Source organism: Chelonoidis abingdonii, chromosome 2 (assembly GCF_003597395.2).
Source record: "Chelonoidis abingdonii isolate Lonesome George chromosome 2, CheloAbing_2.0, whole genome shotgun sequence".
Lineage (NCBI taxonomy): Eukaryota > Metazoa > Chordata > Testudines > Testudinidae > Chelonoidis > Chelonoidis abingdonii.
Genome location: NC_133770.1, coordinates 183,217,760 through 183,240,049, shown reverse-complemented (window position 1 = coordinate 183,240,049; position 22,290 = coordinate 183,217,760). Strand labels below are relative to the sequence as shown.

Here is a 22,290-nt window from a genome sequence, read left to right as displayed (position 1 = left end):
GACATATCCCCTTTTCTTCCCAGCACACTGTTGTATTGCCACTTGCTCTGCTGGAGATCTTTGCTACCCCTCACCGTTATCCACCAAAGAAGAAAGGACTGATCTTATTAGGATTTGTTTCTGTTGCTTATCTCAGCTGGTAAGAATTATGTATTATAACCCCCCTGGATTTTCTCAAATTGGCCTACTCTGGAAAAAGAGGCAAAACTCTGTGTTTAGAGGATTCTTTTCCCCCATGAAGAAAATGTTTAAATGGGAATAATCACATTATGGTTGTTTTTATGGAAAAGCCATTGGGGGGACCTATTTTTTTGTTTTAAGAATCACATGATATTCCCTGAAAATAAGAGGCCAAGAGGACTGTTTCCAGCCATATGTTCAGCATGCCTCTTCAAAAACAACAATGCACCTGAAGCCATCCAGAACATGACCTGCTACTCCAGAGCCTCTCTTGAAAGACAAGTTATGTTGAATTGTAACAAACCATGGGGTGGTTTGGGATGTCTCCACTACAGCAGTCTTCTCAATTTGTTTCCACCTACGCTTCCCTGCTGTAACCCACTAAATCCCAAAGGAGTGTGGTATGTGTGGTTGTGTGTGTGGGGGGAGGGGGTGTTTGGTGCCAAGTTGGGAAACCTCTGGTGAGTTAGAGCCAGCATTATACCACCTTCTCCTTGGCTCCCTCCCTTCCCCATAGCATAGGGGTATGCCTAGGGAAAAGGGGGCATGGCCAGAGAGAACTCTGGCTGCTGAAACAGCTCCTTGGGACTATGGGCAGCTGCCAAAATTTAGAACAGCTTTTAAGCTGCTCTAACTTGAACCTTAGTCTCGGACTGGCATGTGGTGACTTAAGGATTTACTGCTGGTGGGGTGATAAAAATAACTTCTTGAGATATGCTAGATGTAGAAGGGCCGGACCCAAGCATCTGGCATCTGGAGTGAACGATTCAGAAGAGGGTAGGGTGACCAGACAGCAAGTGTAAAAAATCGGGACGGGGGTGGGGGGGCAATAGGAGTCTATATAAGAAAAAGGCCCCAAAATCAGGACTGACCCTATGAAATTGGGATATCTGGTCACCCTAGAAGAGGTTGATGAGGACAAAGTGGAGAATAAGCTTGTTTCTCGTGCAGGTGAGGCATTTTTGGAAAAGGAGGAAGCACTGGGGGAATTTTTTGTTTCTACTAGTTCTTACCTATGGCAGTGAACACATTAGTTTGAATGAACTTGCTTTTGTCATTAAATTATTTGCCTCAATCCCACTAAAAGAAAACCCAGAATATAACGTAAATTGTACAGACAAAATGCACTTATGATTTGAGATCCCTCTATAGTGCTTGGAAATATTGGACTTTGCTACTACATTATATGACCATGTGTTAGGAATGGTTTATCCTAATCTAATCTTAACCTTAATGGGATTAAGATCATTGCATCTCAAATTCCTTTCCTATGTACCAGTTTGCTGCATTACTTAGTGCTGAGCCACATTTTGTTCTCTTCTGAGGCACTGTGACTTTTATAGTCTTTATGATCGAACTGTGCTTCTGTGAACTTGTCCCACCTCCCTGGGACAGGAATAATGCCATGAGATGCATGCTTTTTGCATTTTCATTTCCTGCAGAGCCCTCTAGTCCACACAACTTCACCTCAACAGCAGCCACCCTTACCACAATGACCTAAATAAACCAGAGAATAAATTACTTTTTTGTTTTGTAACAACACAAGAATCTGACATGGAGCCTCCAGGCAGGGCTGGCTCCAGGCATCATCTCAGCAAGCAGGTGCTTGGGAAGGCCAAGAGAAAGGGGTGGCACGTCGGGCTCTTTGGCAGCAATTCAGCGGCGGGTCCTTCCGTCCCTCTCAGAGGGAAGGACCTGCCACTGAAGAAGAAAGCGGCGCGGTGGAGCTGCCTCCGAAGTACTGCCAATCACTTTTTTTTTCTTCCTCTGCCACTTGGGGTGGCAAAAAGCCTGGAGCCGGCCCTGCCTCCAGGTTTCAGCTAGAGGCAGGACAGAGATTTATCATCCCATCCCAAACCCAGTTGTTTTAAGCCAACACTATCCAGACTTCTTGGTGGGGGTATGCGTTGATCACAACAACTTCAACTTGCCAAACCCCAGAGCAAGTATTGTCTGATGTGAGAACGTGGCCCTAAACCCACGTATCCCCCAGTGAGTGGAGGTCACAGTCTCAGATGTTGCACACTGAAAAGAAGGAGAGTGTTTTTCCACTCAGGGAGTGCCCACTGGAGGAAGACTCAGTATCCTAGATAATCAGCAATCACAACCAGGCCAAGCATGGCCAAACCGAGTTCTAGTCACATCCTGCACTAGCGGTTTCTCCCAAAGTCTCCTTTGAGCTGATATTGTCTTCAGCTTCTAGTACATCACAGTCAGTGCTTCATTTGTAATGAAAGAGGTGCCAGGGCTCAAGCAACTTTTTTTTTTTTTTTTTACTTTCATAACTGATGCAACAAGCCCAGAGGTGCTGGGGCTATGAATTGCCAAGCCTAGAGGTGCCGGGGTTCAGCCCTGGCAAGCCCTAGCACAAATTAAGCACAGATCACAGTACTCGGTACGCTGGCTATTGGGCTCCCAAGCAGATGGCTATCTGTTACTTGTCCCTTGTGTCATCTTCTGTAGGGTCCTGCCCGTTGTACTCCAGTTTCCTGCAGTTGCATGCACATTCATGCCAATCTCCATACTGGTGTTTTCTGTCTCCTGGAGATAGCACAGACCTTTTCATTTTACTCTCTTCACCTTGGTTCCCAGCAACAAAATGAGCAACTGGAGTTAGGTTCCTAATTTCCATTGATTTCAATGGAAATTAGGGGTCTAAACAGAAGTTAGGAGCCTAATTGCTTTTGAGCATTCAGCCCCAAAGTCTTTATACTAAAACATCGCTTTACATTTTAAATCTCTGCATACAGCCTATAGGTGCCAACACTTCGCTGTTGCTGCCTTCGCTGATGTGGCAGAACCATCAATAGTCCAATCATGTGGCCTTATGCTCCATAAGCAGCATCTTTACTACTCCCCTTTCCTCCATATCTATGGATTCAGGTGGTCCATTTGCCATATGAGGTGGCAGATTAGCCAGGAAAGCAAGGGAAGAGTCAAGCAGGGCAGCCAGAATGGTTTCCCACTGCATGTGTCTTTCTTCAAGGTCCTGCTTCCACATGGGGTTTTATTATAGAAATTTATTTTTGCTGTACTCAGAAGTGGGGGGTGGTTTCCAACCATGGGAAGCTGCCAGGTCTGGTGAGAAACCTGTCAGACATGTTAGTGAATTCCTTTAGTGACAGATTTTGATATTCTTTCTCATGCTGAGTAAGATGTTACTCTACAAGTAGTCCTCCTGAAATCAATTACAAGTCTCAAAAACCTGGCCTGTAATCTTCTTCCCTGTCTTGGAATGCCAAAGCTTGTATCTCTGAACTCTTATGTTATCCAATTTTAGATCTTAAAAACAGCCTGCCCTTTTCCATTTCAATTGTAAAATCAATGTAACAGCAAAGAGGACAGTAATATAGGCGCCAATCATCAGAAATGTACTTTGGGCCATAAAGCGGAGGAGATCATACCAACTTTCTAAGCTCAGGAAATATAAATAATTATATAGTGCACACTGCATCTTAAGCCATAACTAAATAAAATAAGTAAATAAATGGAGGGGCTTTACTCCATCACTTTCCAGTAATGTGCCCACTCCATCTTGATGATGAATTAAAACATTTCAATTATATTACGTGCTAGATACCTGTGCTCAGCTTCAGTTTATGACCTTCTCATTTTGAAATAACACTATCTCAAATACCTAATTTGCACCAATACGTTATTTGCCTTTCCTGATCTTACATATCTCTTTGAATACCACCTCAGGGACTAGTTTTCTTCCTTCAATGAGAGTATAGGTCCCATTAAGGTTAGTGGAAATGAGGCACATGTAATGAAAGGACAGGAGAAACCCTAGATCTTCTTCCTTCTAGGTTATTACGGTACATCAAGTCTTACTGATTTATACATGCTGCCCCCAAACCTTATAGTGTTTTGGTACATTTGCTACCCCTGTGCCATCATCTAAGTTGTACCCTTTCTATAATTCCTCAGAAATGCAAACATTACTTCAAGATTACCCTGAACTCTTTGTTGTCACTTGCTACTCTATTCTATTTCTTATCACAAAACTACTTTTTATTCCATTTCTAAACTGATAAGTAAATTTTCAAAAAAATAGGCATCTGACTGTTGTATGGGAGTTGAATCGATAATCACACATGCAAAATGTGCAATTGTGCAATGGGTGCAAAGTTTGATAGCGCATTTTTAGATGTCTGCTAAAAATTTGGTTCTCTTGTCCATTGTTTCTGCTCGCTGTAGACCAAATTTTCAAACTTAGGTACCTAAAGACAGGCAACCAAATACGTATTTATGCACTAGAACAGCCTGCTAGATTACTCACAACTTCCATCAGCTCAGGTGAGAGATGACAGTGCTTGGTGTCTCTGAAAATCAGGCTACTTATTTAAGTTCATTAAAAAATTGATTTAGGTGCCTGTCCTAAGGCACTCAAGTTTGAAAAATTTGACCTGCACAATCTAATCTCCTACTACCTAAAACTAGGATCGCTGCCTTTGTAATTGGCTGAGACATGTATCATACTGAAAAAAATACATATAGGCTCCACATAATAATAAAAAAGTCAACGCCATCATTTTCCCCACTGAGACTCCAATTAGTGTCTTGTAGCTAATATTTCCTGTTATTATTATTGAGGCCTTTTTATAGGCTTTTTTATTTCCTCAGTCATTTCACACCACAGTTGTTTCTTCTGATCAGAGGACCTATGATGGATCTATAAAACTAGTTTCTACTCTTAATGTCTCCAAGCTCAGCCCAATAAAACTCTTATTACCAGCAACACCAGTTTCTCCCACTAACTTTCTTACTGAGGGCTAACAAATCTTTCTTCACACACCTCTTCTTTTATGTCCTACCAGTGCCTTCTCTAATTACAGTTGATCTGTTTTCCTGCTTTAAGGACACTTCTGCTGTTTTCTCTAGCATTTACCTGTTTCAGATTTGTGACATATCTTAATTCTGGTGGGGTGTCTATGTGACACACATATCCTGAGACATGACTCACACAGCCAAGTGGCAGGCTAGTGTTTTCTCACAGAGTGACATCCTCTCCCATGAAAACACTGGTGGTCGGGGGTAGGGGCGGAATCACCAGAATATCTCCTTACTGGCAATGCTGGGAAAAGTCTAAGGGGCAGTTTTACAGAGACAACAGAGATGAATCAGCTTCCCAATAGAATTATAACAGATCCATGGCCACAAAAATGAATACCATGATTGCCAGTTAAATCCTACTGGACCTGGGGCACTAAGCAGCACTAAATTAAGGTGCACTAAAGAACCTTTTGTGTACACCAGCAGGGTTTATATGGACCAATTCACATGCTGCAGGGTAATCTGCTTTAGAAACCACATCCCCATGGGACATGTTACCTATCACATAGACAAGCCCTTGGGTATAGAACTCAGGACTTTGTGATCCAAATGCATGGGTTTCTTCCATTGTCAGAATATATTAAAAGGATGAGTGCTCCTACTACCGCAAAGGAGCTAAATGTAGCCTCAGCCCATCCTTCTGGCCTTATATAACGCAAATCTCCTAATTTTATGTTATCTGTCTTTTCAGTGAACTACCTTTGAGATTTTAATCAATTCGGATGAGTGAGGTGCTATTTGAATTACACTTATCCACAGATGTGTCGTATTATAAAAAAAAGTTCAAAAGTTTATCAATCAAGAAATTAACTTTTAAGGCTCTTTTGACCAATAAGAGTCACAGTATGCAAATAACTCAATAACTGGTAGCCACAGCAATCTGTAGATTGGGTTTGAGGGGAGAGGAAGCCGGACAGAATGAAGCCCTACAAACAGCCCAGGAAGGGGAAGGGGTGGACAATGCCACCACATTCTCTGCTACCTACCTACAATTGTTCTTCCTTTCCCTTCTCTGTGGGACAAAGGGAAACTTCACCTCCTCCAGCCGCTCCCTGATGAACTGGTCACTGCTGAAGGGACAGAAAGATGAGCAATAGCATTTTCCTCTCCCCAGGTGTCTCTGATCTAGGTGGGTGCTGAAAATCCAGGGGAACCAGTTGGAAAAAGATGTGTCTAAAAGTTTATTTGCTGTTATACAATATAGTTAAATACATTATAGTTAAATAGCCATATTTCTCAACTGAGGAGACTTACTTCAGTTACTTAAATACCATTATACTCACTGAAGTTGGGTCACGATAGAACCAAGCTGGTCATGGTAGAACACTGCATGTGTTCTAATCCGTGTTGAATGACGTGTGCTTCACAGAAAAGAGTCCAGCTTTCTAACTGCCCAGTGGAGATGTTGCATATCAGTAGTTTAATGTAAGTTGATCTATTTATTCTTTACCATGATAGTTGTGATAACATATTTCTTCCTGGATGGGAAATCTTTAAATTCTTCTTCTAACTGAATGGTCCTAACCAAAAATCATTTCTCTCCTTGTCTAGGGTCCTGTGGATTTATTCTGTAACCGGAGAGTGGGTATATCCTCTCTTCACCTTTTTCAGCCCAGTGGGTCTAGCGGCCTTTTTCTGCAGTAGCATTGTCCTCATTGTCTGGATCTACAACACTGGAGAGTTTCTCAACCGTATGATTTGGGGTCAGTTCACTTTTTGTTTTTCACCTGTAGTCAAATGAAAAATTGAATTGTGCTTTGAGAGTGGCAGCTGAGCAAATAATGGAGCGGTGCTTTGTGTGCCTGTCTAAAAGGGAGTGAGGCACAAAGCAAGTGCTGGGTCTCCACTAAAGCTTCCCAGTTTTTTAAGTAATAACCCACCCCCTCCCAATGGGTGATACATCAATTTTCCCTAATGTAACTGGAGAAGGGCCTTTTGCTAGCACAATAATTGGAATCTGATTCCTTCTCACACCATGATGCACAGAATCAAAATTCCCCTAAACTTTTGGGACCCACATGTAGAATTTATTGAACTATGGATTGCTGCTCTTTAGGAAGGGTTTACAGATGAAAGAAAACTGATATTGATGGACCTGAGTGCAGGTATCAGAGCTTCTGTCAAGGGAACATGATAAATGTCATGTTTGTGGTCTTTAACCAACCATTCAATGTCTCCTTTCTTCTTCTGCAGCCACGAGTTGGTGGCATGAGCCAAGATATTTATTTTAAAAAATAATACCCCATTTAGAAATCCACCTAATAGAAAAAATATTATTTTAGATAGTTATGTTATGCAGTGAGGAAAAGAAAAAGTTGGGTTTTTTTTTCCCCTCTGGTTTTGCATCTCCTTCCCTCACTCCCCAAAAATAGTTTCTGAGGTGAAAAGGTTTCTGTTGGGGGGAAAATGTATATATTTTACTCAGGACAAATGTGTGAAAACTTATGATTTCTTCCAGGGTGAAATTTTGCAAGCTTTGAGAGGGAGGGGGGATCTTTTCACTGGAAATATTTTATCCTTGACCAAATCTGTGAAGACTCATGAAAATCTCAGGCCAAAAGTTTTAAACCAGAATGCCTAAATTTAGGCTCGCAACATCCACCTAAATAGAAATGGACTGAATTTGACAGGTGATGAGTAACTCTGGATCCCACTGAGGAGCTGCAGGTGCTCCAAACCTTTGAAAATAGGATGACTGCTGTAGGCACCTAGGTTTGAAAACTTTGGCCATAGCCTTTTCTTGCTTAAAGTCTCCCCAGGTGAGGACTGGTGCAGGTAGCTATAGAGAGGCCTAGAGACAAAAAAGATGAAGGGCCAGATCCTGCATTCAAACACAACTGTGGATTTCCATTGATTTAAGAGGGACTGCAGAGTTGTAACTGAGTAAAGAATTTGGACCCAAATCTGTGATCAAAGGCCAGAGTATCTCTGCTACAAGGAATAAAAATTGTTCTGAACTGCATGGCAAACACTGCAAGGTACAGTAGCTAGAGATCTGTTTGTAAACAAGCATGCCTCTGTTCCTCGGAAAGACATACAAACAGTGAACTGTGCCACCCTGTACTACAGATTACTAGGTCTTCCCAGGGATTCTCTTCTGGAGTAGCATGCAGAACAGTTGCTCCTGCTCTCGCACTCTCTCGAAGACAGCCCTTTGCTTCATTTATCTACTGTCATTGTTTGCTGTTCAGAGAAACAAGTGCAAGACCGGTTTATTTTTCATGTCATATGAATAAGTTTCACTACTTCATGGATGTTTCTCCATTATTTCCTAACCCAAACAGTCAGTTACAACAACTGCAGATTATCAATATAAGCAGCACAAGTGGAATACAAAAGATTTGATGCTCAAGATAACTGACTGAAGAAAAAGGAACATACCAGTCATCAAATTAAATTCAAATAAGTGTATTTGGAACTGATGACTAAATATAATCAGCCAAAAAGGAGAAATTAATTTCACTAAGATCTGTTGGTCGGAGAAAAACCAGGTCCAGAACACCAGGTTCAACCCCTCATTATACCCTGAACTTTGGACAAGTTCAGTATATGCATATTTTAAAGGTGCAGGTGGGTGTTTCAGAGAGCATATATAAATGTATGTTACACACACAGCATGATCCTCAGCTGATGTAAACTAATGAAGAACTATTAAAGTGACCAGAACTCCACTTAATTACACCAGCTGAGGATCTGACCCACACTGTATAGTTTATATTACTCAAAGCAGACATAAAACCATGGCCTCTTGTGATAATTAATGAGCCTATGGCATTTTTCACACAACTACAGGGTGTTAGTCCTGGGTTAATATTCCTACTGTTTGTTAAATTACATTCTTCCCAGCTTTTGTAATTTTAAATGCATGTTCAGTTCTTCACATCCAAAGCCTACAATATTGTCTAGCCTTGCCACGCACTGTTAAATGATTGTTGGTTCCACCCTATAGGTGGCTACATGATAGTGGCTGAGGGAAGCTATTCCTGTAGTAGAATAGAATACGCAAGAGCGAAATCTTCCTCCATCTTTGCTCATTTTGTTCTGGGACAAAAATCCCACTAAAGTCTGAGGGAATTTTTCCCATGTGAAAAGACTGCTGGATTTGGCCCCAGATTAGTTTACTGAGCTTTCACAGTGTTTTAGGATCCTCCTAGAAAAAAGGTGCTGTATAAATGCCCAACCCATTCACATTGCCAAGCAAACCTAATGGTTTTAAATAAAGTTCTCAATGTCCATGGACTAACGTTGTGGTGATTGCATACTTCTAGAGCAGGGGTGGCCAACCTGTGGCTCCAGAGCCACATGCGGCTCTTCAGAAGTTAATATGCTGTTTTTTGCATAGGCACCAACCCCGGGGCTGGAGTTACCAGGCACCAACTTTCCAATGTGCTGGAGGGTGGAGGAGGAGTGGTGTGTTCACTGCTCAACCCCGGACTTTGCCATAAGCCCTGCCCCTACTTCATCCCTTCTCCCAAGGCCCCTGCTCCTTCCTGCCCCCTTCCCTGAGCCTTCCATGCCCTTGCTCCTCCCCCTCTCCCAGAGCCTCCTGCATGCCACAGGAGGCATGGGGAAGGAGGGGGAGGCACTGATCAGTAGGGCTGCTGGCAGGTGGCGGGGAGCTAAAGAGGGGGGCTGCTGAGGTATTACTGTGTCTCTTTGGCAATATACATAGGTAAATTCTGGCTCCTTCTCAGGCACAAGTTACCCCTCCACCCCTGTTCTAGAGACTAGGGTCAGACTGGGGAAGGGTGGAGAGAATGCAAAGCCATAGTGCCACCTTCTCTGGGCTGGCCAACAGAAATGGTGTGCCACAAAGAAGAGTGAATGCTGCACAGAACTTAAGGGTGAAGTGGTAGGTCAGTCTGAGGAGACATGCCTCTCTGAACTCCCATCAGGGTGTTGTTTTGTTCTGCTCCCTCAGCAGGACAGTGACTTTATGCCACTATTTAACCTTTACTGTTATGGAAAAATATAATGATATGCCTAGAATCCTATTGGCAAATATAGAAATAGCTTTTCATTATAATTACTGTGCCCTTCAGTCACTTATGCCTGTCACTACTGAAATTCACCACGCTTCTCCCAAGCTCCTTACTGACTGTAGTTAGCATCTGCAGGGCACTCTGTAGGACTGGGCAGTCTTTTGCCCAATGCCTTGGACTGAGGGCTCCGGGGCAGGTACTTTTTCCTCCCTCTTGCTTCTCGACAGCAATTAGAAATTTGTTTCCTTGGCATCATGGTAAATGAAATAAGGCAAAGCCGATTAGAAGATCAAGAAAACCAAAGTAATTCAAAGACAAGCAGAATAAAATACATTAGGTCAAAGATTATACCTACCCTTTAAGCCTTGTAGGTACTACTGACTGAAAACAGAATACTATATATGCTTATGTCCTTAGAGATTTGTGTCTGTCCTGCAGGCTGCCAGGGTCTCTCAGTTAGCATGTTGATTCCTCAGAGTCCAGTTTCTCTTTTCCTCTCCTTCTTTAACAACCCTATCCAGCCTAGGTGCCAATGACAATGGGTTTCTGTCCCTTCCCAATCAGGTTACCCTTCTCTCCCTTGGTTTGCTTTCTCCTTACTATCCCCCTCCATCACTGGCCATTAAACCTCATCTCTTTGTTTATCTCTCTTCTTTGAAACAGACTCTCTCAGCCATTATCTTTAGAACTACCAGTTATACTGGGCTCATCTTTGGTTCCTGTCAGTAGCTCAGTATGTCAGTAATAACTCATCTGTGCAGAGACTGAGCTCAGCTGTTCACTTAGACAACATAAATATAAAATGTTACTTATAAGACTACTTAAAATTGCTTATAATTTCTCAATCAAATATAGTTTATCTTGGATACTTATCTAATCCATTGAAATTATGTACACACATATACCACATATGTGGGCATGATTACACCTGGTTAGGAAATGACATTTTCTTTGTGGACATTTTTGATTTTTTGTTGATTAACCAAAAACATTTCACTCTATGATGGATTCAGTTTAAAAAAAACAAAACATCACCGCCTTCCATGAGAATTTTCGTTTTGTGAAAAACCTAGTTTGTGTCCAAAAACATTGCAATGTAACATTTTGATGATTCCTAGTCCTGATGCCCACTGCATGCGATGAACTGCATCTCTTACAGACCTTTAATAGTCTCACCTGTACTCTGCCCACTTATCCATCTATCCCAGAACTACCTACAGTTCTAACTGGTTAGCAGCTTTAAGCAACCACAACTTTTCTTAAAATTAAGAGCATTGGCCACAAAAAATTTTCCTCTTTCCTCACACAACATGCATGTTTGCCCCAGAATTATTCCAAAGTCCAGGACTGACAATGTTCATCCCTGAACATATGATGTTTTTAAGGTTCAATATTTTGTGCACCATAACAGAGAAATAGGCACTGTACCTTTTTGATCCTGCATTCTGAGCTCTTTCTGATAATATAATATGCTTTTCTACATCTGGACAGCCAAGAGTTAGCAGACCTTAAATTTGTTTTATTTTTTCCAGACAAACTCTTTTATGTAGCATTTGAGGTCTTAAAAATATGTTATTTTCTATTTTGCTTTGGCCTGGACTCAAGATAGCTACTGCAATCCAAATGTACAGGCAGAGAGATACAAAAAATAGTACTAATAATTTTTTAAATGCTAAAAGTTTCTAATATTGTTGGATAATGTGGACATCCCAAACTGGGTAACCATTCACACCACCTGAGAACTTGACCCATTTGTGCATCCAAAAGTGAAGCGCGAGCCATTTCTGATAGGTAGAAAATATCAAAAGAATAACAGGTTTTACAATATTTCCACCATCAAACTGAAAGAGGAACCCCAAAATAGGACAAAATGCTCCTCTCCAGGGTTTTGTTCTCAACAGAACACAAAACCACCCGGAGCGGTTCAGATCAAAGTCCTTGAATCCAAACCTCCCCAAAAAATAGTGAGGAGGGGGTTATGATTTGAGGTTCTGGTGTAGGCCCTGCTCTAGTGTCAATCTGAACATTTGGAGAAACAGCTGATTCTTTTCTTTTTCCTTCAGCAGACCTGCAAACCCTTTTCTAGCTTCTTTACTTCTCTACTTTGAGCTGGATGTGAGTAGGATCTATCTGGGATGCCTGTTCCCTTACTGGCTATCACCAGATAGCTACTTTGCAAGAGATTTAAATGCATGTATTAGGGAGAAGCCATGCAAAGACAGTTGTGGGCTTTAAATCCGCAAAGTGTCTGGTATGTTCATACAAAACAGACAAGTGGCTTATATCTACTATGACAGAAATGAGCAAAACTTAACCTAGAAAACAAACACTAAGGAAAAAACATCAAACTCTCATTGGTTGCAGGAGAAGCAGCTGCAGCCTCTGGTAGTCAGCAGTAGTTGCTTGTAAAATGGCCTCCATAGGCCTGCAGCTAACTGCGTCTCTAAAATTTAAAGGCCCAGATGCTAGATGGGGAACTTGCTCGGAAAGGAGGCATACAACCAAAGGTGTGACGTTACAACTAAAGTTGCTTCCAAAATGGTTTAATTATCCTGGCTTAGGGCATGAAACTAAATGATATAAAATAATTTGTATGTGAACACAGGGCAATTTCTGACAGAAAAAGGAACATTTGTCAACTCCTTATGTTTAACAATCTGTTCCATCTTTGTAATTTGCTGTGACGCTCTGAGTAGCTTTCCAGACCTGGAAGAAGAGCTCTGCATAACTTGAGAGCTCGTCTCTCTCACCACCAGAATTGGGTCCAGTAAAAGATATTCCCTCACCCACCTTGTCTCTAGAAAAAGGAAAGTTATACTGGTGCAACCTCCCCATGTAGACAAGGACTAAGAGAGTTAGCTGTGATTAGCTAGCCTGAAAGCACACACGTGTGGTTTATTCTGGGGCAAGAGACTAAATGGCTAACTACATGAGAGTTGAAGACCTGGAATAAAGTACCTTGGGCCTGGATTGGGCACAACTATCTTTCTAACATACATAAGATATATATTTGCTTGTGAGTTGTCAATGTATGTTTATTTAGAGGGTGTGTTTAGTGCTATGCGAATTCCTGCTACCCATTAGTCTCTTCAGACTCCTCCTGTAGTGGGAATTAAGTTGTCTTCACAGATTTTGGTATCCATTTGATTCTCACCTACACCACGGCTTGTACCTCTGGAGCAAGGTGCACAGGCAGCTGACAAACCAGCTCGTACTCTGAGATGATCCTAGAGTTGGCAGACAGGTCTTTTTGGTGGCACTGCTGTCCCATTCTTCCTTCTCCTCCTGACCCACTGCACTCCTCTCCTTGGTTTAGTGCACCTTCTGCCCCTCAGCCTTCAGTTTCCCTTCTCTGCCATGTCCATCACTTCTAAACTAGAGCACTGGCTCTCAACCTTTCCAGATGACTGTATCTCTTTCAGGAGACTGGTTTGTCTTGCATACCCCCAAGTTTCATCTCACTTAAATAACTACTTGCTTACAAAATCAGACATAAAAATACAAAAGGGTCACAGCACACTATTGCTGAAAAATTGCTGACTTTCTCATTTTTACCATATAATTATAAAATAAATCAACTGGAATATATGCATTGTACTTACCTTTTAGTGTATAGTATATAGAGCAGTATAAACAAATCATGGGCTGTATGAAATTTGAGTTTGTAGTGACTTAGCTACTGCTTTTTATGTAGCTTGTTGTAAAACTAGGTAACTATCTAGATGAGTTAATGTCCCCCCTTGAAGACCTCTGCGTACCCCAGAGGTATGCATACCCTTGGTTGAGAACTACTGGACTATAGTATAGCACAGCAATACCATAGTAAAACATACAGGTGATCCACCCTATAAGTAATTATACTGCACAAAGCTACTCAAAGGACCACTTCCTCACAATAAAGTGTGTCACAGTATAAATGTATTGTTTTATTTCAAACTCCAGCCTGTGTCTCCTAACAACTTGGCTGCTCCCCTCACAAGATTTCACCATGGGTAAGAACTGATGTAAAGAGCTGCACAAAGAAAGACATTTTCTGGCCTTTGTATGGACATGTGGGTTCAGATTCCACTCTCACACCATGTTAAGAACTTATGAAGCTCTTTGCATCAGGGAAGCCATTTGCAAAGCAGACCAACAAGTAATTTTATTGGTCCATCAAATACCAAGAAGTAGGCCACATAAACTTGCATGTCATCTACTGCCATCTTATGTATTAACTGACTACTGACAGATGTACCGACAAAGAACACTCTTGTAACACCTACTTATGGTTTGAGCAAGTTCTCACACAGTCACAGGAAATGCCCTGTCCAGTTCACAATGAAACACAAACAACATGTAGCCTGTGATTGTGAAAGCTCTGGAACTCCTAAGAAAGTCCATCAAGCCTTGATCATTGTGAATCAGATTCAGGAGTTTTTGCATGTCTCCAGCAGTCAGATGTCAAACTTTGAGATGTAGGCCAGTCACCAAATCTCAAGAAGAATATCCCTTCCCCACAATGTACAACAGAATAATTGGCTCAGGTACATAAAGAAATTTTTAAAATTTTCTTCTGCAGTAGCTGATATTATTCAGTGCCAAAGGCAGAATATTGACTTAAAGAACCAACAGTCCAGTCTGACAGAGAAAATACTGCTCCGAGTCTACAAGCTGTAGGATGTAAGAGGGCCTCTGGGCTGTACAGAGCCCCACTGATGGGGGCTCTGCACAGGGGCAGGCATCTACCTACACAGAACAATTTGCAGGATCAGGGCTACTATGTACAGATTTTTTGTGTGACCCCCACCTGAGTTCCTGTAAACCAGTTATACTATACCAAACCTTCATGCAGTCTTTATTACAGGCAGAACACACAGTAATACCTCTAGTTAAGCATGCTAATGAATTGTTGTTCTAAACCATCACTTTCAGATACCTATAATTTTGTCAATATCATTTTGGCTGATCTGTGACAGGGTTATTGTCAGTTGGGCAGAAAAAGAGAAGGTTTTTTTTTTTTTTTTTTTGAGAAATACTTGTGGGAGATAAAAATGCCCTCATGTTGCTAGAAAAAGATTTTTGCAACTTTTGTTTGTTTGTTTTAAAGAACTCTGAAGCATCAGTAACTAGTGTTTGAAACTTAAAATTTAGCAGGGTCATAGCCCTTGCTTGCAGCTGTGCCTTCCATTGGTCAAGTGAAAATCAGATTTGAGTTAGAGAAAATTATAAGTGCTTAAAAATCCCTTCGTTCTGCACATGCACGAGTTTCTGTGAAGCTACAGAATCAAAGGCCTTCCAGCATGTCATTGGCAGTGCACATTTATGCCTGTAGAAACTGAGTGGAAATTTTAACTGAAATATGATTTGTGCAAGAAAAAAGAAAGAAAGTTCAATAAATTTTAAGATGCCGGAGCTTATGGAACATGATCGTAATCTTAGCTGTCTTTTGGTATAGTAGTGTTTGTATGGTATGCATGCCATTTCATAGACAGGTATAAAAAGTTTAGAGACTGCACATTTTATGGGTGCTATGTTGGGATTCTTCAGCTTGTAAAGCCAGACTTCCTTAGTACAATGTGGTGAACTATTAGAAAGCACAGCCACTGTGGCAAGGCATACCTCAGTGCAGTTAAAAAGTAGTATTTTAACCTAGGGGTGCAAGCTTGAAGCTTTCCAGTGGCTGCATTTTCCCTTGAACTGCTGCTGAATTGAGAATGCAGTACCTACAATGATAAGCTGTAAGGATGTGAACCTCCCTGGAGGGAGGGAAGTGGCAAATTTTAGCATTATACAGGGGTGGGCCTCACCAGAAAGTAACATTTTACATAAACTATAAAATGGCTGTGCTCTCTGAGAAACTAACATACTAGATCCAAGTTCCACTTCTCTTTATTACAGTTCAGATTTTCTACATACGTCCACTTTTAGTTTTCAGACAAAAAAAAAGAAAGACCCTTCTTTCTAGAAAATACCTTCATTTCTGCTCCCTGTACATTTGAAGAGTAAATGAGCAAGGTATCCTCATTACATTAGTAAAATATTTATTTTATTTATTTCCACAAGCTCTATACATCTGCAGAAGGGGAAAGGACTCAAGTTTCAGGAATTAAAAGGGTGTTGTTAATGTCTCAGCACTCACGAGCCAAACACCTAGTCCATCTTTGTCTCCTCTGTCAGCCATAGTTGTGTAACTAGTCTGTGGCTCTCTCTCTATAGATGCTTCAGATTTGTCATTCAAACCACAAATGACCACTGGGGTTCAAGATTCTGGATCTTCTATTCTTGAAAGACAGACCTGTATCTCTAGAGTATTTTCATCACCTGTCAGTGTTAAGAAGGCTTATCACGTCTTTATTTGCCATCCACTAGAGGGTGATATAATCGCAAACACTTGAGCGAGCAAGCAAGCATGGTTCCATCAGGAGAGGCCAACCATATAAATACAAACACCTGCCAGCATGTAGAATCATAGAAACACAGAGGTGGAACATACCTCAAGAAGTCATCAACTCCAGCACCTTGCGCTGAGGTGGGGCCAAGTAAACCCATACCATCCCTGATAGGTGACTACCCATGAGAAGTGTACATGACCAATGTAGTAAAAGTACCTCCTGTTTTTCCTATCCATGAGATACCCCTTTGCACTGGCCAGTCTAACGTGGTTCTTCTGCTAGGATATTGTGCAAGGAATGTTGCTGTATGTCAGGATGATTCCTGCATGCTGTGCAATCTGGCGTCATTCTACCAGGGAAGCTGAAAAGGGGCAGCAGTGGAACCCAGTTCTGTTGCTGGAGGAAGAGCTTCAGATCCTCCCCCCAAAAGGATGCTCTTGGAGGTTAGGGCAGTGGGCCACTAAGTGTTCTCTAAAATGTTCTTAGTAAGCAGGAGGACGATTGTTAACAGTAAAGGATAAGGGGCAGGAAGAATGGGAAAATGAGTGGAGAGGCTTCTAACGGTTTGGCCAGTTCAGACCACCATCTTAATGCCTTTGTGGTTCACCAATCATTCCAATGTCTCTCATTTGACTAATGGGAAAAAAACAACCCTTTGCCACATTCACGGTGTTCCCAGGAAAGTTACATTTTATTGGTCTTTGTTTCTGTCCATTTTGCAATACATGTTTAGTGGAACACAATTAATTCTTTCAGGGGCAATAAATATAAATCTGTCATTAATCTTCCACATGGCATCAGATAGTTTGATTTAATGACATGCCAGGTGAAATAGCCCTGGGGAAGTGTACACGTTTTCTCCTCTTTTCTCACTATAATGTGACCCATTCACTTCATCTCCATCTGTAAAGGTGCAGAGCCTTTTGCCATACTGTAAGTAGGCTGCAAAAGCTTGCCAAGACCTACGTTAATCATTGCCAGGTACTGGACATCCAGTGCAACTAGAAGGCCAACAGAGTGATTTGCCAACTGGCTAACAGCAAGTGTCAGACTGGGAGATGGAAAATAGAATGGAGAGAAGATAATGTCTGGTCTCCAAAGTCCTTGCAGGAACTTTATTTTAAAATATTATTTTATCCAGTTAATACAGGGACAGATCCTTTCCCCACTGAACTCCATAGTAGAACACCCATTATTTTCCTGTTTTTAAACTTTTTTTTTTATAACACTCATTATTTTCAGTGGCACCAGGACTTGGCCCATGGTACATTTCAAATTCTTCTTCAGTGGCTAATAATCTAACTTGTGCCAGGCAATTTGTCTTCCCTCCTACCTTGAAAATAAAGATTGGTCCAAACTGCACAATTCAGCTCTCACCCCTGTGCCAACCCCACTCAACTTCAGGGGTGCTGAGACTCCAGGGGCTGAGTCTGGTCTATCACTATGCTAACATGCTTCACATATACATTAACTTTTCTATTTGTGCCTCTGATTAGCAATTTGTTCCCCTCTGCCTCTGAACAGGAGATACAGTGGTAATACTGGAATACAAGAGGAAGGGCAAATGAAGCTTTTTTTCAAAGGAGTGCTCCCTCCATGAATTCTGAAGCCATGAAGTAGAGGGAAAGAAATGCCACTGTGATACACTCCTTCTCCAACGTACTGTGTCTTCTGATGAATCCATTTTATCATCATAACCATGGAAACTGGTGGAAAATATTAAATGATAGCATTTTACAGGATCGTTATGAAACAAAGCAACTGCTACGAATAAAGAAATGCATATATCTGTGTACAAGATTTCTTATCCCTTACACAATATACATTAGGTTATGTCTGTGGTAAACTTGTAACTTGTAACTGGCAAATAAATTACCTCATGATCTCGCAGTGGGACTGGCACCACATCTTTAAATGCCCCGTGAATGCAAGCACTTGTTACTCAGTACTTGTTTGGCTCACCCAATGTTTTTCTAGAAGTCCAGATGGAAAAATAAAAAAAAGAGTAATAATTTTAACATTGCCATGACTTCCAAAACTAGAAAGATAATAAAAGATAATAAAACCCATCATTTTTGCAACAGGCAACATTCTGGAATATTAATATGTATAATTTTTTCTTCTTAATTTCTAACAAGAACTCAACACTTTTTCTTTTTTGGTTTCAGGTAATCTTGAAGCAAAAGTAAGCTAAGTAATTTTACTGACTGCAGGATTGCTTTGACAGAAAGTATGTTAATTGAAAGTACTGTTTAACATAAAGCTGCCTGCCATAAAATTATATTACATTCACGTTTACTAACCTTGCTTGATATACTTGATTTCTATTATTAGCCTCAACATTTTGTTAATACCAAGAGCACTGGAAAGATGCTTTGCAAATCCAAATAAACAAACAAAAACGGGTCCTGGAGTGAAAGTGTAATTGAATGGTCAGCGTAAAAGAATATCTCTGTATTGTTAGTGATGCATTTAGATGACAATTTAAAATTAGTTGGCAGTAGTTCAGTGGGTAACTATTACTTCATTGCAATGCTGATAGCTCAGCACTATAACACATTCAATGCACGAGAGTATTGTTTGCATCGAGTGCTGCTACTGCTTACCAAAACGTAAAAGAGAAACATGTATGGATTAGCTGTCTGGGAATAATATACAAAAGCAAAGTGGACATACAAACTTTGTTCTTCTCACATGTTGCGCACCTGCTAACACTCTGGATTGGGAATTTAACATACCAGTACTAAATTGCATACCATGGAGATCCATGCATCCATAGCTATTTTAGGTTACTGCACAATTCACTTCAAAGTTTAGTGAGGGCACTGTAGCACCTCCTTCTCTGGTTGAATTAGAGGGGGAGAGTAGAGGAGCACAACAGGGAGATTTAGCTAGAAGGGGAAAAGATGATCCGTGGAAAAACTGAACGGAGAAGCAGGCAGAAGAAAAAAGGGCAGTGAATTAAGGGAGAAAGAAAAAGAGAAAATTGAGACTTACTGTAGAAAGTAACAAAATAATATATTGAAAGTTCAGTACCAAATATTAAAATGAAATAGATACTAATGTGCAATAGAAATATGAGAGTGTCGGCTCAACAAAACACAGGATCCTAGTATTCCTAAAGAGAAGATAATTGATCTGGTTTCATATGGTGGGGCCCACTAGTTTTGGTGCACACTTACTGATGTTTAATAGATTCCAGTACAGTTAATACTAAATCAGTTTACTTTCTCAAACTTTCTCTTCCTAAAGTGAAGTTCTCCCTGAAAAGTGACTCTGGAAAAATGGCATCAGGAGGTTGTATATTCATTGTGTCCCAATGATTTCCATGTCATATGGGCTCTGTATTCAAGATGTATTTTCCTAACTGCCAGTCCCTCAAATTCCCTCTGGGCCCTGAAAGCCCAGACTGGTTCTTTCACTCTCATGCATCACCACCAGTCAGAGGTTCTTCATGGCAAATCATACTCTAAACTACACCTGTGCAGTCAGGCTGTCTTCAGAGTATTACTTCCATGACCTCGGTGCAAAGCTACAGAGGGTGGAGGAGAATTCTATAGGTTGCTTTAAAAATCCTATAGAAAGGATAGCATTCCCTACTCAGTTCTCTATGAGGGAAATACGGGACCTGCACTGAGAGATTAAATTCAGGACGAAAAAAAGTTTGTCCCCATAGTTCCGAGCGATCAGCCCCTGGGCTTGAGTTTGGGTCTCTCTCTGATGCAAACACAGCCAAAGAGGAGAAAAATTACATGATGCGTCAGAGTCAATGAGTATAAACTGACATTGCTCCCTTAATTGCAATAGAGCTATGCTGATTTACACCAAAAGAGGAGCTGGCGTTTCATTTCTTTTGCACAACATTTTAAAACAGCAAAGCCAAGATGTTTCTCTCTCTATTTTGAGTAGGCTTGCAAAGCCAGTCAGAATTGTTTATTTATAGCTATAGATATTCATGGCTGTATAAATTAGAAGTTATTACTGAATGAGATGCCCGCCCACTCACACAGCGCAGCTGTACATGAATTCTTTCACACTGCTTGGCTGAATACAGTATAGAATGGGAGGGAAAATAGCATGCTCCCAGTCAAATGATGGGATCTCTGCTTAACCTGCAGGCAAGAAGCCCAACAATTAATTGTCTCCCCCGATGCACAATGTGCAGTGTACGACAGGTACAATTATCTAATATTGTTTGGCCCTGCCAGTTTGTGTGGTACAGAGACAAAATACAGGTGTAAATGCATTAGAGGAAAAATTAACTATCATTCCACTTCTTTTTCCGAAGATTAAGCTGTGTTTTGTAAAGTAGAACTGGTGCTCATTAAAGGAAGGGAAGAAGACCCACTCCACAAAAACCTGAGCACCCTGCCCACATGCATCCACCCACACCAGAATAAACAGCTAAAAACAAGTATTAGAAATTGGTAGGGCTGCAAATCGTTGGTCTTATCTCACAGCTTGACAATAGTTTAGCCAGGAAAATCTCAGGACTTGTAAGCAAGTGCTTTTTCCATGTGAACCTCTTCATTTAGCTGCATCATCAGTTAGTTCTTCTGACCTGAGTTACACCAGTGTAAATCCAAGGTAACTCCACTGCCTTTGGTGAAGTTATTCCAGATTTACATGGGTGTACAAGAGACCAGAATTTGGTCCCCAGAGAAGATGTACAGTATAAGTAAGAATTCCACCAACCAAAGCCTTGACAAAGATAGTCTGGGGAGGCTGAGGTTCAATTTGAGGCTATGAGCTTATGTGCAATGCTTGCTCCTTTGGGTTTCTTATCACTCAACGCATTTTTTCCATAGACTGGCATGTCACGGTACTGATCTAAAACTGAATTAGAATACAAGGATGACTCTTACTCTCTGTGCAGGACTAAATTTGTTGGAACATTGAGGGTTGCACTGATAATACAAAGCCTTGATATGTAGGTGTTGAGCCTGTAAATTGTTCCATGTGGGTTGACACTGCACTTGGATAGTACCTGTCAAAGAAAAACATAATTCTCACTCTCTGGTTGGGTGCAGCAAAGTCAGATACTTTATTTTCAAGCAATTTCATAGAGGGAGAGAGTGCACTAGGACACAGGGTTTCCCTCTCCTAGGCAGGTCTCTCTACAGGTAAACAATTACAGCAAGGATTTATACCTTTTGTTACATACAATAATAAGCAACAGCTGCATTTTGTTTATACATAGGTCATCTTGATATCTTATTTTCCTCACTTATTTAGACTCTAGTCTACATTCCATATTTATCTACACAAGGTCGCAACAACTTCTCACACAGTTCTTTCCCACTCGCCTCACACACTCCTCGCTTCTACAAATCTCACGTTATTAGGGTTACAGTTAGCCGAACTCTTGCTCACAGAGGAGACTGTTTGCATTAAAATCCCTTTCAACTCCCTGTCAGTTCTTGCTCTACTTCCACATACCTGATTGAAGTCAATAGGTTTCCATGTTGGCGCTGGTGTCCAATCATGTGGAATAACTTGCAGAACAAGGCCTTAATTGCTATGGGATCAGTTATTCAAACCTTGATTTGTATTACGCATGGCAAGTTCTTCATTCATAACAATGTATACTTACAAATGATCATATCTGTACAAATTTGCATGCCCAGATAAATCAAATGCCACGAGTGCTTATTCTATCATCTGCATACCCAGAAGTACTGTGCACACATAATAGCTGGTGCGAATGACTGGATACACAGAACTGCATGCAAAAAGTGGAAACTGAACAGAGGTGGCTTTGAAAGTTTGGTGCATTATTTCTTTTTGCACAGATCAAATCACTGTAACATTAAGTATAAAATAATTTTCATAAGGTACCATCATGGACTGGCACTAGAAGGAAGTTAAAAATAAAAAAAATTCTTTAGGGGACCCGGCAGCCTCTAAGCTGTCCTGTT

At 41.0% G+C, this 22,290-nt stretch overlaps 1 protein-coding gene and 1 long non-coding RNA gene across 3 annotated transcripts in view; one reads left to right on the top strand and one right to left on the bottom strand.

Moving 5' to 3' along the window:
* The window catches only part of ADTRP (androgen dependent TFPI regulating protein), a 46,685-nt gene extending 26,435 nt beyond the window's left edge, over positions 1 to 20,250 (top strand). The window contains exons 4-6 of the mRNA XM_032793276.2: positions 24 to 139; positions 6,568 to 6,719; positions 17,897 to 20,250. Coding sequence (XP_032649167.1) covers positions 24 to 139; positions 6,568 to 6,719; positions 17,897 to 17,940 — 312 coding nt within the window. The 3' untranslated portion in view covers positions 17,941 to 20,250. The remainder of the gene's footprint in view (positions 1 to 23; positions 140 to 6,567; positions 6,720 to 17,896) is intronic.
* The window catches only part of LOC116832512 (uncharacterized), a 139,843-nt gene that overhangs the window by 76,058 nt on the left and 41,495 nt on the right, over positions 1 to 22,290 (bottom strand). The gene's annotated exons all lie outside the window — the stretch shown is intronic.